Raw genomic sequence first — 22,013 nt, 5'->3', positions numbered from 1 at the left:
AAATAAATAAATAAATAAATAAATAAATAATTGGTATGTGTTGAGTATGAGGGGTGAAAGGGTGGTTGTGGGGTGTGGGGGGGGGGGTGGCAGGGGGGTGTTGGGTGAGGTGTTGATAGTTTTAAGGGTTTATAGTCATAATGTCAAAAAAAAAAATGTCGACATTTTTTTTTCGAAAAAATGACTTTTTACATTATAAGTATAGGATGTCGACATTATTATTTTCGACATTTTTTTTTTGACATTTTTGTCTGTCGACATTTTTTTTTCGACATTATGACTATAAACCATAGAAATGCACCTCAGAGAGATAAATCAGGAAACCACCTTCCACGATATAAGGTAGCTTCTTCCGCTAACCAGTATACCCAGGTAAACCATTATATATTCATCCATGAACCAAGCTAAGTTGCCTAACTCGCAGGGAAACTATTATATATATTTTTTTCAATTTTTTTTTATCCGCAAGCTAAACCGACTGTCTAAGCTGTCTAAGCTGACCGCCCAAATTGTCCGCATAACAAACAGATATCCTTCGATCAAACAAAAACATCAACAAAAGATGCCAAGTGACCCCCCCAATTTGCCATATAGCTGAATCTATACTTACAATCTGTGATCCGTTGAGGTCTTTCGGACACTGACTGTCCCACAACCTGCCACTATGCCGTCCAGTCTGATAGGCGTCCCACAGAAAGCGGGCGAGAATTTTCCTCCAAAGGCAGCTCCTGTCAACCTCTTCTTCATATACGCATCCTTTTAGATATCGATTTCCACTGGTGGCCACACAGCCCCTTGGGCATGCGGCAGGACGAGACGGTTTCTTGTTGAAAAATCCTATTAACGGTCCTCTGCTACCACTTTGTATAGGTGTGGCCAGGGCAATCTAGCAGTCACCCCAATTATCAGCAGAGAACACTTCGGCCCATCAAAGACTCCCCGCCACAAGAACAGAAGACTCAGCCATGGGGCAAAATTGCGTCTTTTATTAGCAAACAAAATGACAGGTATCACACCAGAAAAACAAGTATCCTTCAGAGCTCTTGTCTTCTAAGCATGTGTGACCCACTTTTATCCTGGTGTGACATCACAAGTTTAGGTTCCATCCCAGAAACCTATCACACATTTACATTAGTAAGTTTGGATGAGCTACATATAGAAAATATACAGGTTAGTTCTGCAATTGGACAGCCATATCTAGTGGCTCCTCCAGGGACCACCTCTACTAGTATCAGTCTACAATGGTGCAGGGTCGCAGAGAGACCACTGACCCTTGCAACAAATTATATCCCCATGTGAAAGGTGAATCTGCATTGGGCAGAATGTGTCCTCCCATCCGTGGGGCCCTGGACCTTTACCAGACTGATGGCCTCATCAGGAGTCTGTCGGTTTCCCAGCGGTAATACCGCCGGCAAACCCCAGCGCAAACAATACTATCACCACTCGGTCTGGTGCCATTAGAGCTGCATCACGAGTAGCGATTGGAACCAATGGGGGTTTTCATGGTGCTAATAGCTCCCAAAATGGGCGGAAAGCAGGATTTCTCCACATTTTCCGGCCAACCCATAATAGGGCCAGCCCTTAAATGTGGCAGTAATAGCATTAACGCCGCATTTAAGGGCTACCGCCAACTCGTGATGAGGCCCTGAGTGTACCTTCTCAAGGCAATGGGAATGAACATGGAGGTGCAAAGTGTTACCTAATGCTGCCAACTTTGATCACCTAAGTCTGGGAGAGTGCATTCAGTTAGGAGCTTGTGGTCAACACTTGTAACTTTTCCCCTCTTGTTCGATGAGAACAGTCCTCTTTGTCTACCTCGATCAAATGGTTTTTGTCCTGTTCAGCTGGGTTACGTGTGTTGAGACCACAGAATGAAGCTGTCTTGTTTATAGTTACGAGGATTTTAGCCTGATTTTATGCAGGTGGCTCATTGTCTTGGTAACTGGAACTTTCCGTCTCTACTTGTCCTTGGCTGGGTGCCTTGCATCTGGCTGCCGCGATCATGATAGCCTTTCCTGAGGCCTGTCTCTCATCTGTCATTCATTTCAGAGGCCTATAACTTCCATATTGTTCCTTATGGCCTCTCAATGTTAGCAGCAGTCAAGCATGTGCAAGCTGAACATATGACTATTTTGATCTTGCGGTTTCAGCTTTGAGGAAGGATATGAGTATAAAGATATTTACGTGTATCTGTCCTCCACCCACGTGGGTCATAAGCATGTGCTTTGTGCCTATATGCAAAAAATGTGTACATGTTTGTGTAACTTCATGAATGTATGAATATGTACTTCTTGTATAAGTGCGGCTACCTCGTGATGTCAGTGATGATGTCATTGATTTCTGGATTTGCAGTCAGTCGACTTGCTCGATCGATACAATTTCCATATCGTCCAAATCATCAATTGGGTATGGTCTGAACGGCTGTCTAATCGAGTAAAGTTTCTCACATCTGCTGTACATCGAGGCATGCGTTGATGGGCCTAAGAGTGAGGCACATGTCATTCCTCTGCCTTTGGGTTGCGAGTCGTGTGGGGGCATGAGGGTCATGTTTGGCCTCCCATCTACAGTGGACTCAACGACCGATCAGAGCATCAATCTCACAAATCAGGACTTAATAGAGATGGGACCCATTTGGGCCAGCCTCGCTGACGCACGCGGGAATCATACAGTCAGGGCAGTCTCCCAATGCTTTCCCCCAAGCAGATATAAAACACCCAAACTCACCAACAATCATCATGAAATGTAAAGCAGAATAGTAAGAACACCTAATTTCAATGTATAACAATATGACCGAACCTCCCCTCTTGGCTCAGTGGCATACTGGAACTCAACTGGTTCAAGGAGCCCTAACCTCCAATAAGAGGGCTAAGCCAGAGCAAGCAACAAGCACACTTACATCACACAAATGGGTACACAGAGTAGCAGCACCACCCCCACCATATTAACCTGGCAGGTGCACTCAGAGCTCATTATTGCACAGCCTGCCTCATCTTTAGGCCTACAACCTGCTCACCCCCAGTCGCTCTTCCAGTGCCCCAGTGCTGTCATGTAATACATATTGGGGTTTCCCCTTTAGACAAAACGTATACCTAAGTGTCACCAGCATTTAGAACCACGCCAAACTCCGGACTCGGGTACTTGCAAACTGCACTCATCAAAGGTATATGTTACACCCTGCGTTTTCCTCTACCCTCCTCACCCTCACCAAATCCCACTTTTTCTTGCAGATACACGTGCAAGAAGGCTATCCGAATTACAATATACAAGATAATATACATTACATTCAGATGTTTTGTTAGTACACGATATAAAAAAAAGTGTTTGCTCACTTATTCTTTAACCAATCAAGAACATGCTAAATATACCACTTACTCTTGAATCACACCGAAAACAAATGTATTCACGAGTACCCACATCCTGGCCATCATCACTTTGCTGACATTTTTGGCTTTCACAACAGCGGTAGAAGTGTACCGAAAAAAGTAGTGGAACTGTGGTCTCGGCAGGGGAGAGGGTAGGCGGAAGCACAGTGCAACATGTGATAAGGTGTTGCAGCCGGGGCATTGCAATATAAGTGACTGGTAACTAAGGCTCCTATTACAACTTTACACTTGCACAGGGACATGATTGACAAATCCTCTAAATAGAATGGTGAATATGATCGTAAAGTGGAGGAATGGTAAACTGAAGAAAATGAAAGTAGTGGAACACCTCTCCCGACCGTTCCTGCTCACTTCGATCCCTGTTTCACAGTGGAAGAGCAGCCAGTAGCTGGCTCGGTGGAAGAGCAGGCCGGGGCTAAAGGCTACAGCCTGCTCTTCCAGGCACTTGGTTAGTAGGAAGGCGAGGTTTAACGAGCAGGGCCCCGGAGGAGGGCATGCGTGAATGTACCAAGTGATGTGTAGGGGGGAAGGCCGGGTAATTGGTAACTGGCCTTAGACAGGGTGCGGTCCTTGCAGTTTACGGTCTAGAAAGATGTTGGCTGGATTTGGAGAAGGGAGTGTCCTGCCGGGTGCGTGGGTGTGGCGACGCCTTGGCTAAGTTCTGAGAGGTGAGGGTAGTAGTTGTGGTTGAGACAATTGTGCTATTTTGGATATCACGGTCGCCAGATGTTTATATCGTCCTGGGTGAGTAGATAGAGGGCATATAGTTAGAGAGTTGCACTTAGTTCTGGAAAATGTTTGGAAGAAGCCAATGTTTCAGCTTGGCAGGAGATAGGGGGGGGACAGTAGAAGAGAAGGAAGGGGGAACAAGAGAGGAAAGGGTAAAGAGGAGAGAGCGAGAAACTAGGAACCTGACAGAGGGAATATACTAACCGGAGAGAAGAGCATGAGAAAGGGAATGAAAGAACGAGGGGTAGGCAAAGAAAAAGAAGGGGGGAGATGGGCGAAAGAGGAGAGGGGGGCCAACGGGGGAGGGAGGGAGGGGAGGGAGCAAGCAAGAGGATCAACAAGAGAGGAGAAATACAGAGGAATAGATTGATGAGAAAGAAAAGGAACAATAAAGAGGGAAAGCGGAAGGAAGTAGCGGGGTGTGAGGGCAGGAAAGGGAAGAAGGGAACAACAGAGAAGGAAGGAGGGAACACAGCAAACGGGAGGAACAGAAGACCGAAGGTACAAGATAGATGGAAGGAGCAGATAGGAGAACGAGAAGGGGTTGAACAGAAAGAAATGGGTCACAGGGGAGGACAGACCAGAGGCGGAGGAAGGGACAGACCGGAAGGGGGAAAGGAAAAAGAAGGAAGGAAAGAGAGGAGGAGCGAAGAAGAAGGATCAGAGAAATAGATTGGCGAGAGGCAAGGGGGATCGCTGAGAGGGTAGGTGGTCCCAGGAGGGGGAAGAAGGGAACATAGAAATGGAGAGAAGTAAGGACCGAAAAAATGAACTGAGAAGAACGACCAGGGCCGGAAGGAAAGAAGAGGCGAGATGGAAGATGGAAACATATGGAAGTAGGGACCAGAGTAAGAAGGAAACAGAAGCATACGTGCCAACCCTACAGATTTAGGCAGTAGGCTACAGCTTTTTAAGCAGTCCTACCACCTACAGATTTGTGTGACAGATCCTACTGCTTTTCACAGTGGGAGGTAATTTATGTGACTTTAAAGCAGGCTGCAGGACAAATACACTGACCTGACAGCTACGTGATTCTGTCCTGTACTCTTGCCAGTACAACCCTTACGTGAACCACCAGTGAAGGCAAGTGGCAGAGCATAACACCATCATATAGCATCTGCCTATCAGACTAAAAGGGGTATCTGTCTCCATGGCATTCAGTGTTCAACTTGCACTGCAGGAATACATATCTATTCCCCAAGCTGCTGCTGCTAGAGAGCAGTGGCAAACGTTGCCTACCAGTTCTGTGTGATTACCTTCTGTGTAATTGCATTTGGTGTTAACTTACCATTTAGAATTATACATTTTTAACATTTGAACATCTTTCCATGTTGTGATGTTTGATGGGTTGTGTATTTTAGAATACTTCAATGGTGCCAACAATGTATGTTTTGTATTTTCTTGTTATGTCATTGTTATGCAAATTATTATTTTTGAAACTTGAAAAATCCTACATCTTTTTGGTCACAGAATGTTGGCAAGTATGCAGAAGTGAGGCAAGCAGAGTTGAGATGAAAGAGAATGACAAAAAAGGAGAGGAAAGGAGGGCACGGTAGACATGGAAAAGGATGCAAGCATAAAGAAAATAACAGGGGGAAGGAAGAAACAGACACTAAGGAAGAAGCTGACATGACACATGGAGGCAGGGAACAGAAGAGGGGAGAGATGAAAGAAAGGATCAGTGTGTCCCACTCCAGGCCTCGAGGGCCCGGATCCTGACGTTTTTTTAGGATATTCCTCATTAAAATGAATAAATAACAAACATATGTAAAATGTATTTTAAAAAACTGCGAATCATCAAATGGACAATAGAAAAGGTCCAATTCCTCGCGTTGCTTTGGACAATCAGCCACTTTTAGGCATACATCTGAATTGCACAAAATCAGCAACACTTGGTGCCCATTCATAACTCTAAGAGAAAGGGCTTCTGCTTTTAAAAAGGAAAGATCATGAACAGAGCCACCCAAGTGCGGGCACCAGTCCATGTTATTTTTTTTTTTAAAGCGCACATGTTTCAACTTTGTTACTCGTACCAGGGGTGCAACTAGCCACACACTTTGGGGGGGTGGGCTAACCATTCAAATAGTGGCGAGGGGCTACCTCCAGTGGCCTTGCGGTGCCAGTGTTTCCCCTGTGTTTGTGGCAACGAATGTCAAATGAGCAGTAAATCGTGCATTTTAAAGCAGCTTGGGCTACTTGCCTTGCCCACAATATTACGGAATTTAAAGACAACGTGCGCATGTTTATTGGTACTGGTCAGCCTGGTCTCACATCTGCAATGTGGTGTGAAGCTGGCATTGCCACTTGCTAGTGTGTGGTCTGTGTCCAGCTGCGTTGTGTCATGATCCCTTGGATTAACAAAAAGATGATGGGTGAAAGGTTTTGAATTAGTATGAACCACCGGCAATGCTGAGGAAACCTTCCACATCCTTGTTTTCAGCCTGTCTGAGCCCCTGCGGGAGGTGAGCAGCTAATCAGTCCTAACTAAACCTGAAAGTTGCTATGGTTGGGGGGACTGTGAGGGGTCGGTGGGAGTCTGACGGGAGCCCCTGGGGAGTGAACTACACATCTAAGGCCCTCAGTTTGCACCTTGGCAGGGAGTACCCTGCAATAGCATGACTTGGCCTAACATCACTCAGTATAGCATCACAGGGCAAAGGAAAGAGATGTGCTCCTTTTCTTGTTGAGCAGAAATCTGCGGTACACAAGGCTCTCTGGTGATCGGCGGCAGCCATCTTGGAAATTCATATTCTTTTGGCTCTCGTCAGTACTTTACACTTCAATCTCTGGTGGCCAAACTGGCTGGGCAGAACACATATCCTCCTGTCAAATAAAGTGATCTGAGATGGAGGCTGGGCCGGTGCCACGAGTGTTCACCGTCTACGGGGCAAACAACAGGAGAAACGGTAAGACTTCATTTAGGCCCCATAACCATCAAAATGGGTGCTTGGGGCACTGTTAATCCTTTCACTAGGTCCGATCAAGTGTCCTGCAAACAGCTGAATAAGCAGCTATATTCCCGTCAACCCATTATGATGCATCAAAATGAGAAAACAGGACATAGCCCTTCTGTGCAACTGAGTGGAACGAGATTACAGGCAACATTCCGTCAACCTTCTGCCGCAGTGTTGGACATTCCTAGCGACCACCGAGATTACAGGCAACATTTGGTACACCCTCTGCCGCTGTGTTGGACATTCCTTCTGACCACTGAGATTACATTCAGCCCACCTTCTGCCTCAGTGTTGGGCGTTTCTTCTGACCACCAAAATTAAAGCCAACATTCGGTCCACCTTGTGCCGCAATGTTGGGCATTCCTTCTGACCACCGAGATTACAGGCAACATTGGGTCCACCTTCGGCCACAGTGTTGGGCATTCCTTCTGACCACCAAGATTACAGGCAACATTCTATTCACCTTCTGCCGCAGTGTTGGGCATTGCTTCTGACCACCGAGATTACAGGCAACATTCGGTCCACCTTCTGCTGCAGTGTCGGTCATTGCTTCTGACCACCGAGATTACAGGCAACATTCGGTCCACCTTCTGAAGCAGTGTCGGACATTCCTTTTGACCACCGAGATTACAGGCAACATTCGGTCCACCTTCTGCCGCAGTGTTGGACATTCCTTCTGGCCACTGAGATTACATGCAACATTTGGTCCACCTTCTGCCGCAGTGTTGGACATTACTTCTGACCACAGAGATTACAGGCAACATTCAGTCCACCTTCCGCCGCAGTGTAGGACATTCCTTCTGGCCACTGAGATTACAGGCAACATTCGCTCCACCTTCTGCCACAGTGTCGGACATTCCTTCTGACCACAGAGATTACAGACAACATTCGAGTCACCTTCTGCCACAGAGTTCGGTATGGTTTCTGACCACGGATATTACAGGCAACATTCGGTCCACCTTCTGCGGCAGTGTTGGGCATTCCTTCTTGCCACCGAGATTACAGGCAACATTTGGTCCACCTTCTGACTCAGTGTTGGACATTCCTTCTGACCATTGAGATTACAGGCAACATTCAGTCCACCTTCTGCCGCAGTGTTGGACATTCCTTCTGGCCACCAAGATTACAGGCAACATTCAGTCCACTTTCTGCCGCAGTGTTGGCCATTCCTTCTGACCACCGAGATTACAGGCAACATTCCGTCCACCGTCTGCCGCAGTGTTGGACATTCCTTCTGACCACAGAGATTAAAGGCAACATTCGATGCACCTGCCGCAGTGTTGGTTATTGCTTCTGACCACCAAGATTACAGGCCACATTCGGTGCACCTTCTGCCGCAGTGTTGGACATTCCTTCTGGCCACAGACATTACAGGCAACATTCGATCCACCTTCTGCCACAGTGTTGGACATTTTTTCTGACCACAGAGATTACAGACAACATTTGATTCACCTTCTGCCACAGAGTTCGGTATTTTTTCTGACCACCGAGATTACAGGCAACATTCGGTCCACCTTCTGCTGCAGTGATGGGCATTCCTTCTGGCCACCGAGATTACAGGCAACATTTGGTCCACATTCTGACGCAGTGTTGGACATTCCTTCTGACCATTGAGATTACAGGCAACATTCAGTCCACCTTCTGCCGCAGTGTTGGACATTCCTTCTGGCCACCGAGATTACAGGACACATTCGGTCCACCTTCTGCCACAGTGTTGCACATTCGTTCTGGCCACCAAAATTACAGGCAACATTCGGTCCACTTTCTGCCGCAGCGTTGTCCATTGCTTCTGGTCACTGAGATTACAGGCAACATTCCGTCCACCTTCTGCCGCAGTGTTGGGCATTGCTTCTGACCACCGAGATTACAGGCAACATTCGGTCCACCTTCTGCCGCAGTGTTGGACATTCCTTCTGTCCACCGAGATTACAGGCACCATTCGGTCCACCTTCTGCCACAGTGTTGGGCATTGCTTCTGACCACCGAGATTACAGCCAACATTTGTTCCACTTTCTGCTGCAGTGTTGGCCATTGCTTCTGACCACCGAGATTACAGGCAACAGTCAGTCCACCTTCTGCCGCAGTGTTGGACATTCTTACTGGCCACTGAGATTACAGGTAACAGTCAGTCCACCTTCTGCCGCAGTGTTAGACATTCTTACTGGCCACTGAGATTACAGGCAACATTCGGTCCACCTTCTGCCGTAGTGTTGGACATTCCTTCTGACCACCGCGATTATAGGCAACATTCGATCCACCTTCTACTGCAGTGTTGGTCATTGCTTCTGACCATGAGATTACAGGCAACATTCGGTCCACCTTCTGCCGCAGTGTTGGACATTCCTTCTGGCCACAGAGATTACAGGCAACATTCGGTTCACCTTCTGCCACAGTGTTGGACATTCTTTCTGACCACCGAGATTACAGGCAACATTCGATTCACCTTCTGCCACAGAGTTTGGCATTGTTTCTGACCACCGAGATTACACGCAACATTCAGTCCACCTTCTGCCGCAGTGTTGGACATTACTTCTGACCACCGACATTACAGGCAGCATTCGGTCCATCTCTGCCGCAGTGTTGGACATTACTTCTGACCACCGAGATTACAGGCAGCATTCGGTCTACCTTCTGTCGCAGTGTTGGACATTCCTTTTGGCCACCGAGATTACAGGCAACATTCGATTCTCCTTCTGCCGCAGTGTTGGACATACATTCCTTCTGACCAGCCAAGCTGGGACAAAGTTCTTTATGGATGAGGATTGTAGATGCAGAATACAGAGGGTGATCAACAGGTATACCGCCTTTTGCCTACGACTAGGAACCAAAAGTGGCCCTGGAAATGTTTTCAAAGTGGCCCCCAGTAAAAAAAAACTCAAGTGAATCTAGCAAGCAAACCAAACTCCTCTATGTAGGGATTTGGGTGGTTTTCCGCCCCATGGATTTTGGAAAGATGGGGCCAAACAGTGCATTTATATGAACATTTCTCAATAATAGAGATTAAAAAGTAGTTCGACATAACAATAAACGGACATAATACATTTGTATAACAAATAATCTACTACAGGCCTATGGAAGATGAATAGAGATACAGAGGCAGTGCCTGTGGTAACTGGGAAGGAGTGCCAAAAGAGCACAAAACCGGGTCATCAACACTAAAAAGGCCCAGGGTGCAGAGGCTCACCGGGAAAACCAATAGAGTTCCCTGTAGGCCAGCCCAGCACTGGCTGAGGCCGGCCAAGCACCACCCCACGCCACACAGGAGTGCATGCAGGGGCTGAAGAGGGAAGAAGAGGGCGCGGACAGCAGGTAAGTGTGTGTGGATGTTTGTGTGTGTAGAGCTGTGGGAGCCGGGGATTTCATGGGTAGGGCCGAGCCTGGGGGTCAGGCCTGGCTCTAGGAGCCCACCACAGGCTGACCCATGAAATCCCTCTCTCCTCCTGAAAAATGTTAAAATATAAACGCGGCCCTGGTGCCTTCTCGGGCACCCGAACTGCCATCAGGGCCAGATTTGTTTTCTTCGTAGCTGGGCATTTCTTTCCATTAAATCGATATAAATATCCATACATGAAACAAATAAACGGGGCCCTGGTGGCCTCTCGGCACCCCGAGCCGGCATCAGGGCCAGAAAGTTTTGTTTTTCATATTTGGGCATTTCTTTCCATTTTGCCTGTGCAGCGCGGTCTAAATGGAAATTAATGCTGAAAAAAGTCAGATAGGGTGGGGCCTACATTACTTTCTTGCTGCTTGCCTGCTGCACGCCTGTCTCCTGTATCAAGTGACTTCCTGTTCTGCCCCCAGCCAATCATGTTGTCTGGGGTCGGGACAGGAAGTCATGGATTGGAGGGCGGTGTGTGGGCGGGCCTGCAGCATGCAGCGTGAGATGAGCTGCTTTTTTTTTATCAGCGCCAGTCGTGTGGATGGTAGGCCTGTGGCGTCTGGGTTTACCGGCTGTTATAAGGGTGCCCAGATGCGGGGTACCGTCGGAGCCCACTCCCAATGACACGCCGGAGCCGTGATGTATTTTTGCAACCTTCTTTAATCGTTAACAAGCGGCAACTGCCACAACCCCGGACCCGTCCCTCTCCATCCCCTGCGTCATGTCCGGCACGTCTCGCACCCTGGCCGCAACGGCAGCCAACCCACATAACGATGTGGGCGTGCTAACATCTCCCCCCTTTTTAACATGCAAGTTCATCATCACAAGTCCTTACCCCATTTCTTCTATGAGGCGAAGTGGCTTTATACGGCTCCTCTGGGGGCACCTTGACCTGCACGGGGTAGCCCTCTCAGACACTGTTGTAGCAGCGTCTTCCTCTCTTTCGGACTCTTCCCCGTCTCTGTGGTATGACTCTTCGTGAACTCTGTCCTCTTCGCTGTCTCAGTCTCCTTCCCAGCGGTCTCCCTGGTGGGGTATCACTCGTTTGAAATGCGAGCTGTTTCTTGTCACAGACGAACAGTCATTTCTCTGAGCTGTGACCATTGTGCCTTTGGTGTGCGTTACGATGAGGGGTGTGGGTGTGAAGGTGGCTTCCTCTTTCCTCTCGGGTTGTTTGAGCCAGACTTCGTCACCCGGTTGCATGATGTTTTCACGGGCACGCCTCTTCCTATCAGTGCTTTCTTTTGACTTTGCCTTGCTCGCTTCGTCGTTGACTCTGGCCTCATGCTCTAGGGCTGTGGGTTCCTTTGGCCGGGGATCTTCCGGTAGTCATGTGGTAATTGCTCTTCTGAACACTTAGTCCGCAGGGCATATCCCTGTCGTGCTGTGGGGCGTATGCCTGTATTCCCTGAGCAGTTGGTTGAGGGCCTGCTCGAACGGCTTGTTTTGAATGTGGGCGATTTGTAGAGTCCTCTTGATACTGGCCATGAACCTCTCGACCATGCCGTTTGCCTGTGGCCATCGAGGTGTTATCTTGCGATGTTGGAAACCCATGTATTTGGCAAACCTTTGAAAGTCATGGCTGACGAACGTGGGACTGTTGTCCGATTTTATAACTTTGGGAATGCCATATGCTGACAGCATCCTGTCGAGTGCTGGGATGACGCTTGAGGTTGCACTGCTTTCAACAATTTGTGCATCTGGGAATCTTGAGTGTTCGTCCATGAGCACTACTACGTTAGAGCCATCGCTCAGCAGTCCAAATAAATCCACTGCGAGTTCTTCCCACACCTGTTTTGGGAGAGGTGATGTCTGTAGTGGGTTTGGGTGTGGTGGTGGAGCCACCTGTGCACATATGTGGCAGCCTCCCACGATGGTTTCTACTATGCGGTCCAGTTGTGGGAACCACACCTTCTGTCGCAGCAGACGCTTTGTTGCCACCACCCCGCGATGAGCTTCATGAGCCAGGTGTACTATTCATTCACTGAGAGTTCGTGGGATGACAACCTTGCATCCCTTTAGCAGTAAGTGGTCTTCCACCACTGTTAGTTCATCTCGGACTTGGTCCAGCCACCTGACGTCTTCACGTGTCACTTCTGTTTCTGATTTAGCCTGCTGCCTCATGAGAGGTTTTCTGTCTGTCTGTAGGCAGTCTATCTGTAGGCAGTGTCTTACTATTCGGAGGGCTGGGTCCGCTTCCGACTGGGCAGACAGTTCCGCCCATTCCACCGGCAGTGGTTGGAGGTGGTAGATCACATAGTTTATGTATGCATCTGCGATGGATGGTTGGGATGCGGTTGAGGCTGTGGGGTGACGGGACAGGTAGTCCGCCGGGTTCCCTCCCTTACCGGGGCAGTGTTTTATTGTGAATTTATAGTCCTGTAGCTGTAGACCCCATCTGGCGATTCTCGGTGGCATCCTCGCTTTGGGGTCACCGTAGATGGTGAGCAGGGCCTGGTGGTCGGTGATTACGGTGAATTCCTTCCCGAATAGAAATAGATGAAAGTACTCGCAAGCCCACACCACCGCTAGGCTTTCTTTTTCCGCCTGCGAGTACGCCTGTTCCGTGGTGGTCAAACTCCTGTTGGCATAGGCCACGATGTACATGTTACGTGGCTCCGTCGGGTCTATTTGTGTCAGTATTGCGCCGAGACCTACGGGACTGGCATCCACAATTATCTCGGTGTCCCGTCGGGCATCAAAGTATGCCATGTCTTCCGCCTGGGATATGGCGTTGCGGATCGCCTCATATGCCTTTTGGCAGTCTTTGGGCCATACGAATGGTGTGTCTTTGCATGTGAGTAGTCGTAGGGGATTGCTCAGCGAGGCGTAGTCCTTCAGGTATCTAGAGCAGTAACTAGCCAAACCATAGAACGAGCGCAGGTCTGTCGTGTTCTCGGGTAGGGTGGCCACATTGAGTGCTGTTACTTTGTCCGGATCCGGTCTCATCCCTTTGTCCGAGAAAATGTGGCCAAAGAACCTCAGGGATCGTTTTGAGAATTTGCACTTTGATTTGTTTAGCGTCAATCCCGCTTCCTCTAGTGCCTGACACACCCTGTGAAGTGCCATGCGGTGCTCCTGTTGCGTTTTGCCATACACTAGAACATCGTCGGAATAATTTAAATAGTTTGGGACATGTCTAATCACTCTCCGAATTTCCTCTTGAAAGATTGCCGCGGCTGATGAGATGCCGAAACGTAGGCGTTTATATTGAAACAGGCCGAGGTGGGTCACAAACGTGGTGATGTATCAGGATTCTGGTGCTATTTCGATCTGATGATATCCCTTTGTCAAATCAAGCTTCGAGAAGATCTTTGCCCAGTGCAGCAGGTGAATCATGTCAGTGATTCTGGGTGCTTGATGCCGCTCTCTCTCGATGGCCATGTTGGCTCTGCGCATGTCGACACACAGGCGTATGGACTCATCTGGTGACTTCTTGGGCACGGGGATGATGGGTGATACCCAGGGTCTGGGGACTGATACTGGTTCAATGACGTTCATTTTGATAAGTTTGTCGAGTTCCTCCTCCACCTGTCTTTGGATATTGATGGGAATGCCGCGATAGTGTTGAGCCACGGGCTGGACAGCCGGGTTAATGTGGAGGTGTACTTTACGATTTTTCAGTTTGCCGAGTCCGGCAAATAGTTTTGGGAAGGTTAATTCAATTGCCTCTGGTTTGGCAAAGTATTTATGGGCCATCAGCTGGTATAAAATGTGTACGATGCCCCTGTCCACGGCGGTTCGAAAACTTAGAATGCACCCGCTGTTAGCCTCTGTTGTCAGAATGTGCAAGGGTATTTTCGCTGCGTGTTCCTTGTGGGTGCACCATGCCGTGATCGTGCCTTTGCACGGTAGGGGTGTTGTGGCGCCATAGGGATATATGTCCACAACCGCTTTTTTGACTTTAGGTGGGGGTGTGAGCGATTCGTAGGCTTGCTCGCTGATGATATTGACCGTCACTCCTGTATCTATAAAAAATTTGAGCGGGGTGTTATTCACGTGTAGAGTGAGTATGGGACTATGTTGAGTCGCTGTCGCTGCAGGACCTCCTGTGTGCACCTGTGCCTGGGAGGGTGTGGGGCTGGTGGGCCGTGCAATCGAGGTGCGCCGATGTGTTAAACTGCCCGCCGGCAGACCTCGCACCAACACGGACGGGGTCCGTGAGCCCTCGTCGCCATTACTATAAGGGTGCCCAGATGCGGGGTACGGTCGAAGCCCACTCCCAATGACACGCCGGAGCCGTGATGTATTTTTGCAATCTTCTTTAATCGTTAACAAGCGGCAACTGCCGCAACCCCGGACCTGCCCCTCCCCATCCCCTGCGTCATGTCCGGCGCGTCTCGTGCCCTGGCCGCAACGGCGGCCAACCCACATAATGATGTGGGCATGCTAACACCGGCCCGAAACGAGGGTCGGGCTGGAGTCCCCGTTTGAGCCGGGCCACACCAGGCTCGCCCACCTCTATGTGTGTGTATGCAGTGCTGGTCATTGGGCCGGCTCTCGGCGGATCCAAGATCCAGCACCAGATGTGTAGCCGGATCTCGGGATCTGGCCAGAGTCAGCTGCCCAAGCCCATGAACCATTCTGGAATACTAAAAAAAAAAAAAAAAGAAAAGCGTCTGCGACGGCAGCATTGCCTTTTACCGCCGGCTTTGGCACCAGTGTGTAATGCACAATGCTCGCTACATGTACAACTGAAAGGAATCAGCTGTACATGTAGCAAGCATTGTGCAGTACACACCAGTACCAAAGCCGGCGGTAAAAGGCAATGCAGCCGTCGCGGGCACTTCTTTCTTATTTTTATATTTATTTATTTTTTTGTATTCCAGCATTGCTGGATGCAAAAACATTTATGAACCAAATATATGCCCCAATTCACAGAAGCGTTTTATAATGACAAAACCCCCGTGGGAAACGCTCTGTGAATTAGGCCCAAAGATTAATTTGATCGGATGTCCACTACCAGCTCCGCCCCCTCTAGACCACGCTCCTCAGGCACAGTGCCCCCCAAACTCCTCCCCCACCCTGGACCTTGTGGGATCCCCACCACATTTTTTCCATTTCCACCACTGTGTGTATGTGAGGGCGGGGGTGCTATGTGTGTGGCAGGGAAGGAAGGATGCAGGGCGAGCAAAATGAGGGCTCGAGTGGTGAAACCCCACGATTAAAGTTAAATCCTGCCAATGCAGGAGAAGTTGGGGAAAGGTTGGGGTCTCGGGATGGGGGGGTTGTCTCCCCTCAAAATGGCAATTTTCTCACCCGTTGAAGGCTGCAACAAACAAGCATAATAAACCTTACCATGTTGGTATGTGGCCTTCAACGGGTGGAATTTAGACATAGAACTGATCGCCTAACGGACATGGGAACATACTATATAAGGTAAGCAGACCTGAATCCATGGTAATGTATTGTTTTGTATTGTATTCTATTGTAGTAATCATTCATATAGCCCCTTGTCCCATTTTTATGGCCTCGAAGCGCTTTGTGGTAGGAAAGCCCTCGGGGACCGTAGTCCAGGTAGGTGATCTAAAGTGGTCTGGACAAGACAGACAAGCATGCAAAGGAATGATGAGGAGACAGAACAGCGACATGGTGGGGAGATGCAGAAAATAGTGCATCATTGTGCAAGAACGGGCGTGGCTACCTTCTCTGCTAGCTAGTGATGCAGGCATTGGGGTTTTCCAGAGTTGCTGTACTAGCAGGGTTGGCAGGCAGCATTCTGCCAACAGGGGCCTGCCTTCTGCATGTGGTCTGATTGGTAGCTATGCCCCAACAGCTTACAGAGCTGAGAATGCTGCTGCTTGTTGTGCAGCCGAGCCAGAACACACATGTAGATCATATCAAGCCATGTAAGTGTGGCGGCTTGGAGTTCCAACCTGGTGTAGCCTGCCTATCAGCCAGGCAACGCACGCTTGGCCATGGGAACCCAGCAAAAACAAAGAGGTGATGGTTGGAAGGTTTAGAATTAATCTTAAACCTCTGGCAATTGCTCTGGGCAACCCTCCAGGCCATCGTTCTTCACCAGCCAAGCCACTGCAGAAAGGGGAAAGACAATATGCAAATAAGGCTTGGGTCCACACCCAAAGGGGCAGTCCAGCTCGAACTGCTGGGTCACATCCCTTCTGCACAATACCACAAGCATCCCCAGAAATGTTTCAGCTAGGGCCCCTCGCTGGGAAGCCTTAGGAGCCAGCAGTGCTTGCTCTTCCTCCAAAATGCTGAAGCCCCAGAGTCCCTCCCTTCACGTTTTTGAACAGCAGAGCGAAACAGATAGAGAAGAGAAGAGAGAATGCGCTGGATCGGCGGCACTGCTCAGTGAATGGAAAGACGCAGGCAGGCCGCCGGCGGTAGTAGCAAGCAGAAAGCGATCGCCAGGGTAGATCCGGCACCACCTGAGAAGAAAGAAAGGGCTGGTCCTGGAAAGATGTTTTATTTACAAATAAAAACCCTGTCCTCTTAAATGCGATTGGTCAATATGCCCAACGAATCAGAGAGAGAGAAAAGATTAGAGTTTCTCCCTGACGCGTGTGCAATTCCAAATGCAGGCACTCCATGAATTCGCAGTGCCTCAATCAGGCAGGCAGGCGAATCCGAAAAGTTAGGCGGCATAATACAGGAGAAAGTGCACTGGCTATTTTATTAGGGCTGGTCCTAGGATTTGGGAGTCTCACCCTGAAGCAAACAATAAAAGGGATGCCGTAATTGACATCACTGAAAGTGACCTTACTCTCGGACACTCAAAGGCATCAAAGGAAATGACACATTACAAGAGAAGGAATCCTAGGAAAGGACACCGGTAAAATGGGCTGTAACAACCCGGTACGGCCCACCAGGGAAGGCATGATTGCCAAAATATGTTTATTTGTGTCACACGACCCGTGACCGCTGATGACGTCACAGGATGTGATGTCATTTGACCCCACCCTGAAGTGACATCACGGGAAGCGATGGGACACAATGTTTCACCACTTCCACAAAACATGAAGTGGCATCACATAGCATTGTTCCCAAGTACACTACGCAACATATGGTTACGACATCACTATAACGTGATATACATTTCATACAAGAATGGATGACCATATGTAACCTTAATATCAATGTGTATAGGCCCATATTACCAAATTACTGTGAATGCAAGCAGACGTCCAAGGCCAAATGATGATGATGTGTTATTATATAGCACTTGCGCCTAAGCGCCTTATATAGAACAGATATACATACACTATCACCGAACTTGTGTTGGAGCTCATTTATTGACCTCAGAAGGATGAAAGGCTGAGTTGAGGTGTTTTAGAACAGACTAAATCAGTGACTCACCCCCTGAAAGGTGCTTAAAATAAAACTTGAATGAGTCTAGCAATTATTGTATAGAATTCCAGAAAGACAAATTATTTGTGTAGGGTCACTGCTCGAAGTGTTACACTTGTGGAACCCCATGTTTTCTTTAAGTGGCCTGGACAAGAAAGCCAGTCACTCCAGAAACAAAGAGCCACATGGTGCTGGCCACAGGCCAGGAACTTACATTCAAAAATACAATTAAAAAACGAATGACGTCCGTGGCTTGTGCATGATTAGGTGATTGGAGCTGTGTTGGACACACACCAAAAAAAGGGGTGCCTTTTTTGTAGAAAATCGCATTTTCTTAACCATTTTCTTAACCACATGTATATTAGCAAGCTAAACGTCTGTCATAAATTAGCACTATTGACTGGTGACTTTATTTAAATATTTAAATCCATTGATACAACAAAGAGGGGTTTGGGGCTCACTTTGCGCTGTTTTTCCCTGCTCATTTTCACTCTGCAGTGCAAATGAGTAAACGCTGCCTACCATGCTCGCGCGTTTACAATGGATCCCTATGGAGTCGCTTGCTGGGGCATTCGTATGGCGGAGAGGAAGGAAGGCAGCGGAAACGCAAGTTACTTACCGCCCCTCCTCTCCACCATACAAATGAATGAAAATGGGATGTAACGTTATACCCCAAAGAAAATCAGCTTCTTTGTATGTAAACAGTGTCCTCTATAACATTTCACTGGAACAAGCCTCTTTGCCCAGATCGACACCTCTCGCTCCTCCCCCTTCCACACACATACACAGGCACCTACCTGCAAAATGTAGATTGAATGCTAATGAGCTATCATACTAGAATTGGAACCTATGGCCTGCAAGTTACTCAATGATCCCCATACAGGTCTGGCACATTAACCCACTGAGCTAAATTACCGAGATAACAACGTGTGGCACGCGTGAACCACTCATGGCATTTATAACGCGCCTATACACAAGGGAAGACAGAGACAGTGATCTTACTAGGCCAGGTGTCATTTGAGATCGCGCAAGTGCAGGGGATGGGGAAAAGTGCGGGGGTTTAGGGGGAGGGGACAGTGCAGTACATGCGATGGACAGTAAAATAAATAGAATAAATAAAAGCAATAAGTAAAAAGTGTGGCCTGCTGGTGGAAAGTGCAAGGGTAGGTGCAGATATCAGGTGTTGGTAGGGAACTGTAGGACTACAGAAACAGTCCCCAAGTGCGGGGATTGCCAGGGAGGCAGTGCAGGTGTGCAACTGGCGGCGGAGGGGACCTGGGCCCAGATCAGAGGGTGGTGGCCAGGTGACCAGTGCAGTGTCCGTTTCAGACAGGAGTTCAGCCGGGGAGAGGAGGAGAGAAAGCAGGAGCAAGGGCTGAGCACTGCCCCCTGACCTCACTAGGCAGTGTATATTTCAAACAGACATCTGCAGCAGACGCCTTGTCTATTGAGCTATCGTTCTGTAATTAAGACCTGCGGCCAGCAGGCGGTGCAGAGATCTCGGCAGTGGGTGATTCTCCCCGCCCCCACTATCCACGGCTCCCCTGGGGACCTGGCGTGCGCTCAGAGGATGCACTGGTGTGTGTCTGCGTGCCCAGCGTGCCTCTGTGCGCCGGCACCTGTCGATGGCGCCTGCCACCTCCCAATATAAAACTCACCCTATTTATAATCTGGATTTCCCCCCACCGGGGGGAAGCGGTGGGGGGTGGGGCGGGTAGCGGTCTGCCGGACCTCCGAACGAGTAAAGGTCCGTGTGGCCAACAGCAAACACAGCTCCACGACAACATGCACACTCGAGGTGGGGGACTTGTGTCCGAGCATACCCGTGTCTGTGAGTGTCTGAGCGGAAGAGTGTGTCGTGCGCCAACTGCAGAGTGTGTGTCTGTATATAGATACGTATAAAAGGTGTAGCTACCAGTACAGGTGGAAGGAGTGTGTGTACAAAGGCGCGTGTATATGGGAGGGTACAGGGTGTGTATAGGGGTGTGTATGCGTGTGCGTGTAGGGGTGGCTGTATGGAGTGGGAGCCTGTGCGCAAAGGTATTTCTGGGAATGAAGTATGTGTGTTTTGGTTAGGGGTGTTTCTGTGCTTATGGGAGTGCCTGCCTTACCAGAAGTGTATGCATCTCGTTTTGTAGTAATGTATCAGTGATTATCAAGGGATGTCTCTTTATGAGGGCGTCTGATTAGAGTGTGTCTGTCTTGGTTAGGGGTGCCGGTGTATGGGCGAGTGTGCGGGATGCGTGTCTGTGTCTGTGTCTGTGTCTTTGAAGGTGTGTGTATGTCGGGTGTCCCATTCTGTCTCTACCCAACATAAAGAGTGTGGCAAGGCCATACACTACCTGCTCTTTGCGCACAGACCCTATGCGGTTTCCAGCTTTACCCTTGCTAATACTCGCCAGCGCGCTGCGACACAGGCTTTTATCATTTATCGACAGTGTACGATTCCATCCCTTCTGCGAGAGGCTGTTCCATATTTTATTTGACTTTTGGGTGAAGAAATATGACCCCTCCTGCGCCTTTCAGGCCCTGGTGTTGCTGCCCCCCTCCCTCCCCCGACCACCCAAACTGCTGCCATCCCATCCAGTGTGCACACAGCGGCTTCGATTGTTGAACCCCCAGTTCACTTAAGTCGCCGGTCACTAGCCTGCCTTCATGCTTCTTGAGATGCGGCATCCAGAACTGGGCTCAAAACTCGACGGGGCCACCCGGAAGTAAATGTTCCAGGCGAGTCCCCCTGCCCTGGCACACTACTCCGAAAGTGGGATCCAGACTGGGCACAATACTCCAGAGGAGGCCTCCAGAAGAAGGCGTAATTGTCCACGTGCGTCCTTCAGAAGTAAACACTGTGCTGCTATGTGTACTCTAACGCGGCCTCCAGAACAGGCCACATTGACATCAGATGCGGTGTTGAGATCTGGACCTAATACTCCAGATGGGGCTCCAGAATTGGACAAACACACACCATCGTATTTTTCTTGCAACGTGGCGACTCTGCAGCAGGCCCTGTGTTGGCTTATCCGCAGCTCGCTTGATTAAAAAGTGTGTGTGTGGGGCGCGGGGAGGATGGCGGTAGAAGGGAGGTGGGGTAAATGAACGAGAGCTACACAGATGCACTGTGACAGAAGTAGACTAAGGGGGAGTTAACACAGTGAGGTAACACTACACGCTGCAGAACAAATGAATAAACCATTCCTGAGTCATCCTCGATAACCTGGGCACAGCGCCCGCCGCCGCCCCCCCTCTTCCCACCCCCTCCAACCCCAATCCCAAACCCCGACCATGGACCGCGGTGAAACACGCGCTCTATAAATCCCTCATCACACACTACATTAAAAAATACATGTCCGGCGCGGGGAGGTGAACTCACCAGCTGCTGGATGCTCAGTAACTCCATTGCCCCCGGGTCCTTCTACCACCCGCAGGTAAGTGTGGACGGTGGGCACCGCCGAGTGGACACTGCGGCCCGCGCTTCGCCGAGCCTACTTTTATAATCGAGCCATGGCCCTCTTCCAGGACACTCTTGCGCCTGGCACAACAACAGCCAAGCCGAGGCACGCCTTCTATGCCTTCCCAGCATAGAGATTCACTGACTCCCCAACCATTACAGGCACACTCAATGACGCCCCCCGTTCTCCTCCCCAGCGAAAATCCCAAAGCGTTCCCTGAGACGGACGTTTCATCGCTCACCACAGAAAACAGACGCCCTGAATTAGGCGCTAACATTTGCAACCTGAAGTCTTGCACAGGCACCCATTCCTTGTACCTTTATCAGACACATATCCTAACCTTGCGCTCATAAGTACAAATGTATTCCTTAGCATGCAAAACAAAGGGGGGGCCTGGGAGTCTCTCTACCAGCACGAACACAGGCCATTGACCTGTTCTTGGGTGGATGGCCCCTGGCAGAGTCTCAACCAAGTCTTTGTTTTGCATATTAAGTAGCTTTGTGTCTCACCCTAAGTTACTAAGGGAATCCAGACGTGGGCCCCTTGCTCACTGTTCTTAGAGAGGCACAGCTCCACCTCACTGATGAGGGCCGACTAGGCCGAAACATGTGTGTACTCTGGAGACCCCCGGCCGGCCCATAGAGCCGAGGTCTGCTCCCAAGTACTTTAAGATGAGATAGCTGCACCTTTGAGATGGATGAGGGTGCAGATTTATTACTCCAACACCAATCAATAAGGACAACTCAATGGTTTGGCAAAGGGAGTCAGTTTAATGACAAGTACAAAAAACGGGGAGTCATAGAAATCA

At 49.3% G+C, this 22,013-nt stretch overlaps 1 protein-coding gene across 1 annotated transcript in view; it reads right to left on the bottom strand.

Moving 5' to 3' along the window:
* The window catches only part of ANKRD23 (ankyrin repeat domain 23), a 212,807-nt gene extending 191,549 nt beyond the window's left edge, over positions 1-21,258 (bottom strand). Inside the window, exon 1 of the mRNA XM_069620262.1 lies at positions 21,127-21,258. Within this exon, the coding sequence (XP_069476363.1) occupies positions 21,127-21,153 (27 nt within the window). The 5' untranslated portion in view covers positions 21,154-21,258. The remainder of the gene's footprint in view (positions 1-21,126) is intronic.
* Between the last annotated feature and the right edge of the window lie 755 nt (positions 21,259-22,013).

This window comes from Ambystoma mexicanum, chromosome 10 (assembly GCF_040938575.1).
Source record: "Ambystoma mexicanum isolate Mex_15411 chromosome 10, UKY_AmexF1_1, whole genome shotgun sequence".
Lineage (NCBI taxonomy): Eukaryota > Metazoa > Chordata > Amphibia > Caudata > Ambystomatidae > Ambystoma > Ambystoma mexicanum.
The sequence above is the reverse complement of the archived record's forward strand: the minus strand, read 5'-3'. Positions and strand labels throughout refer to the sequence as shown.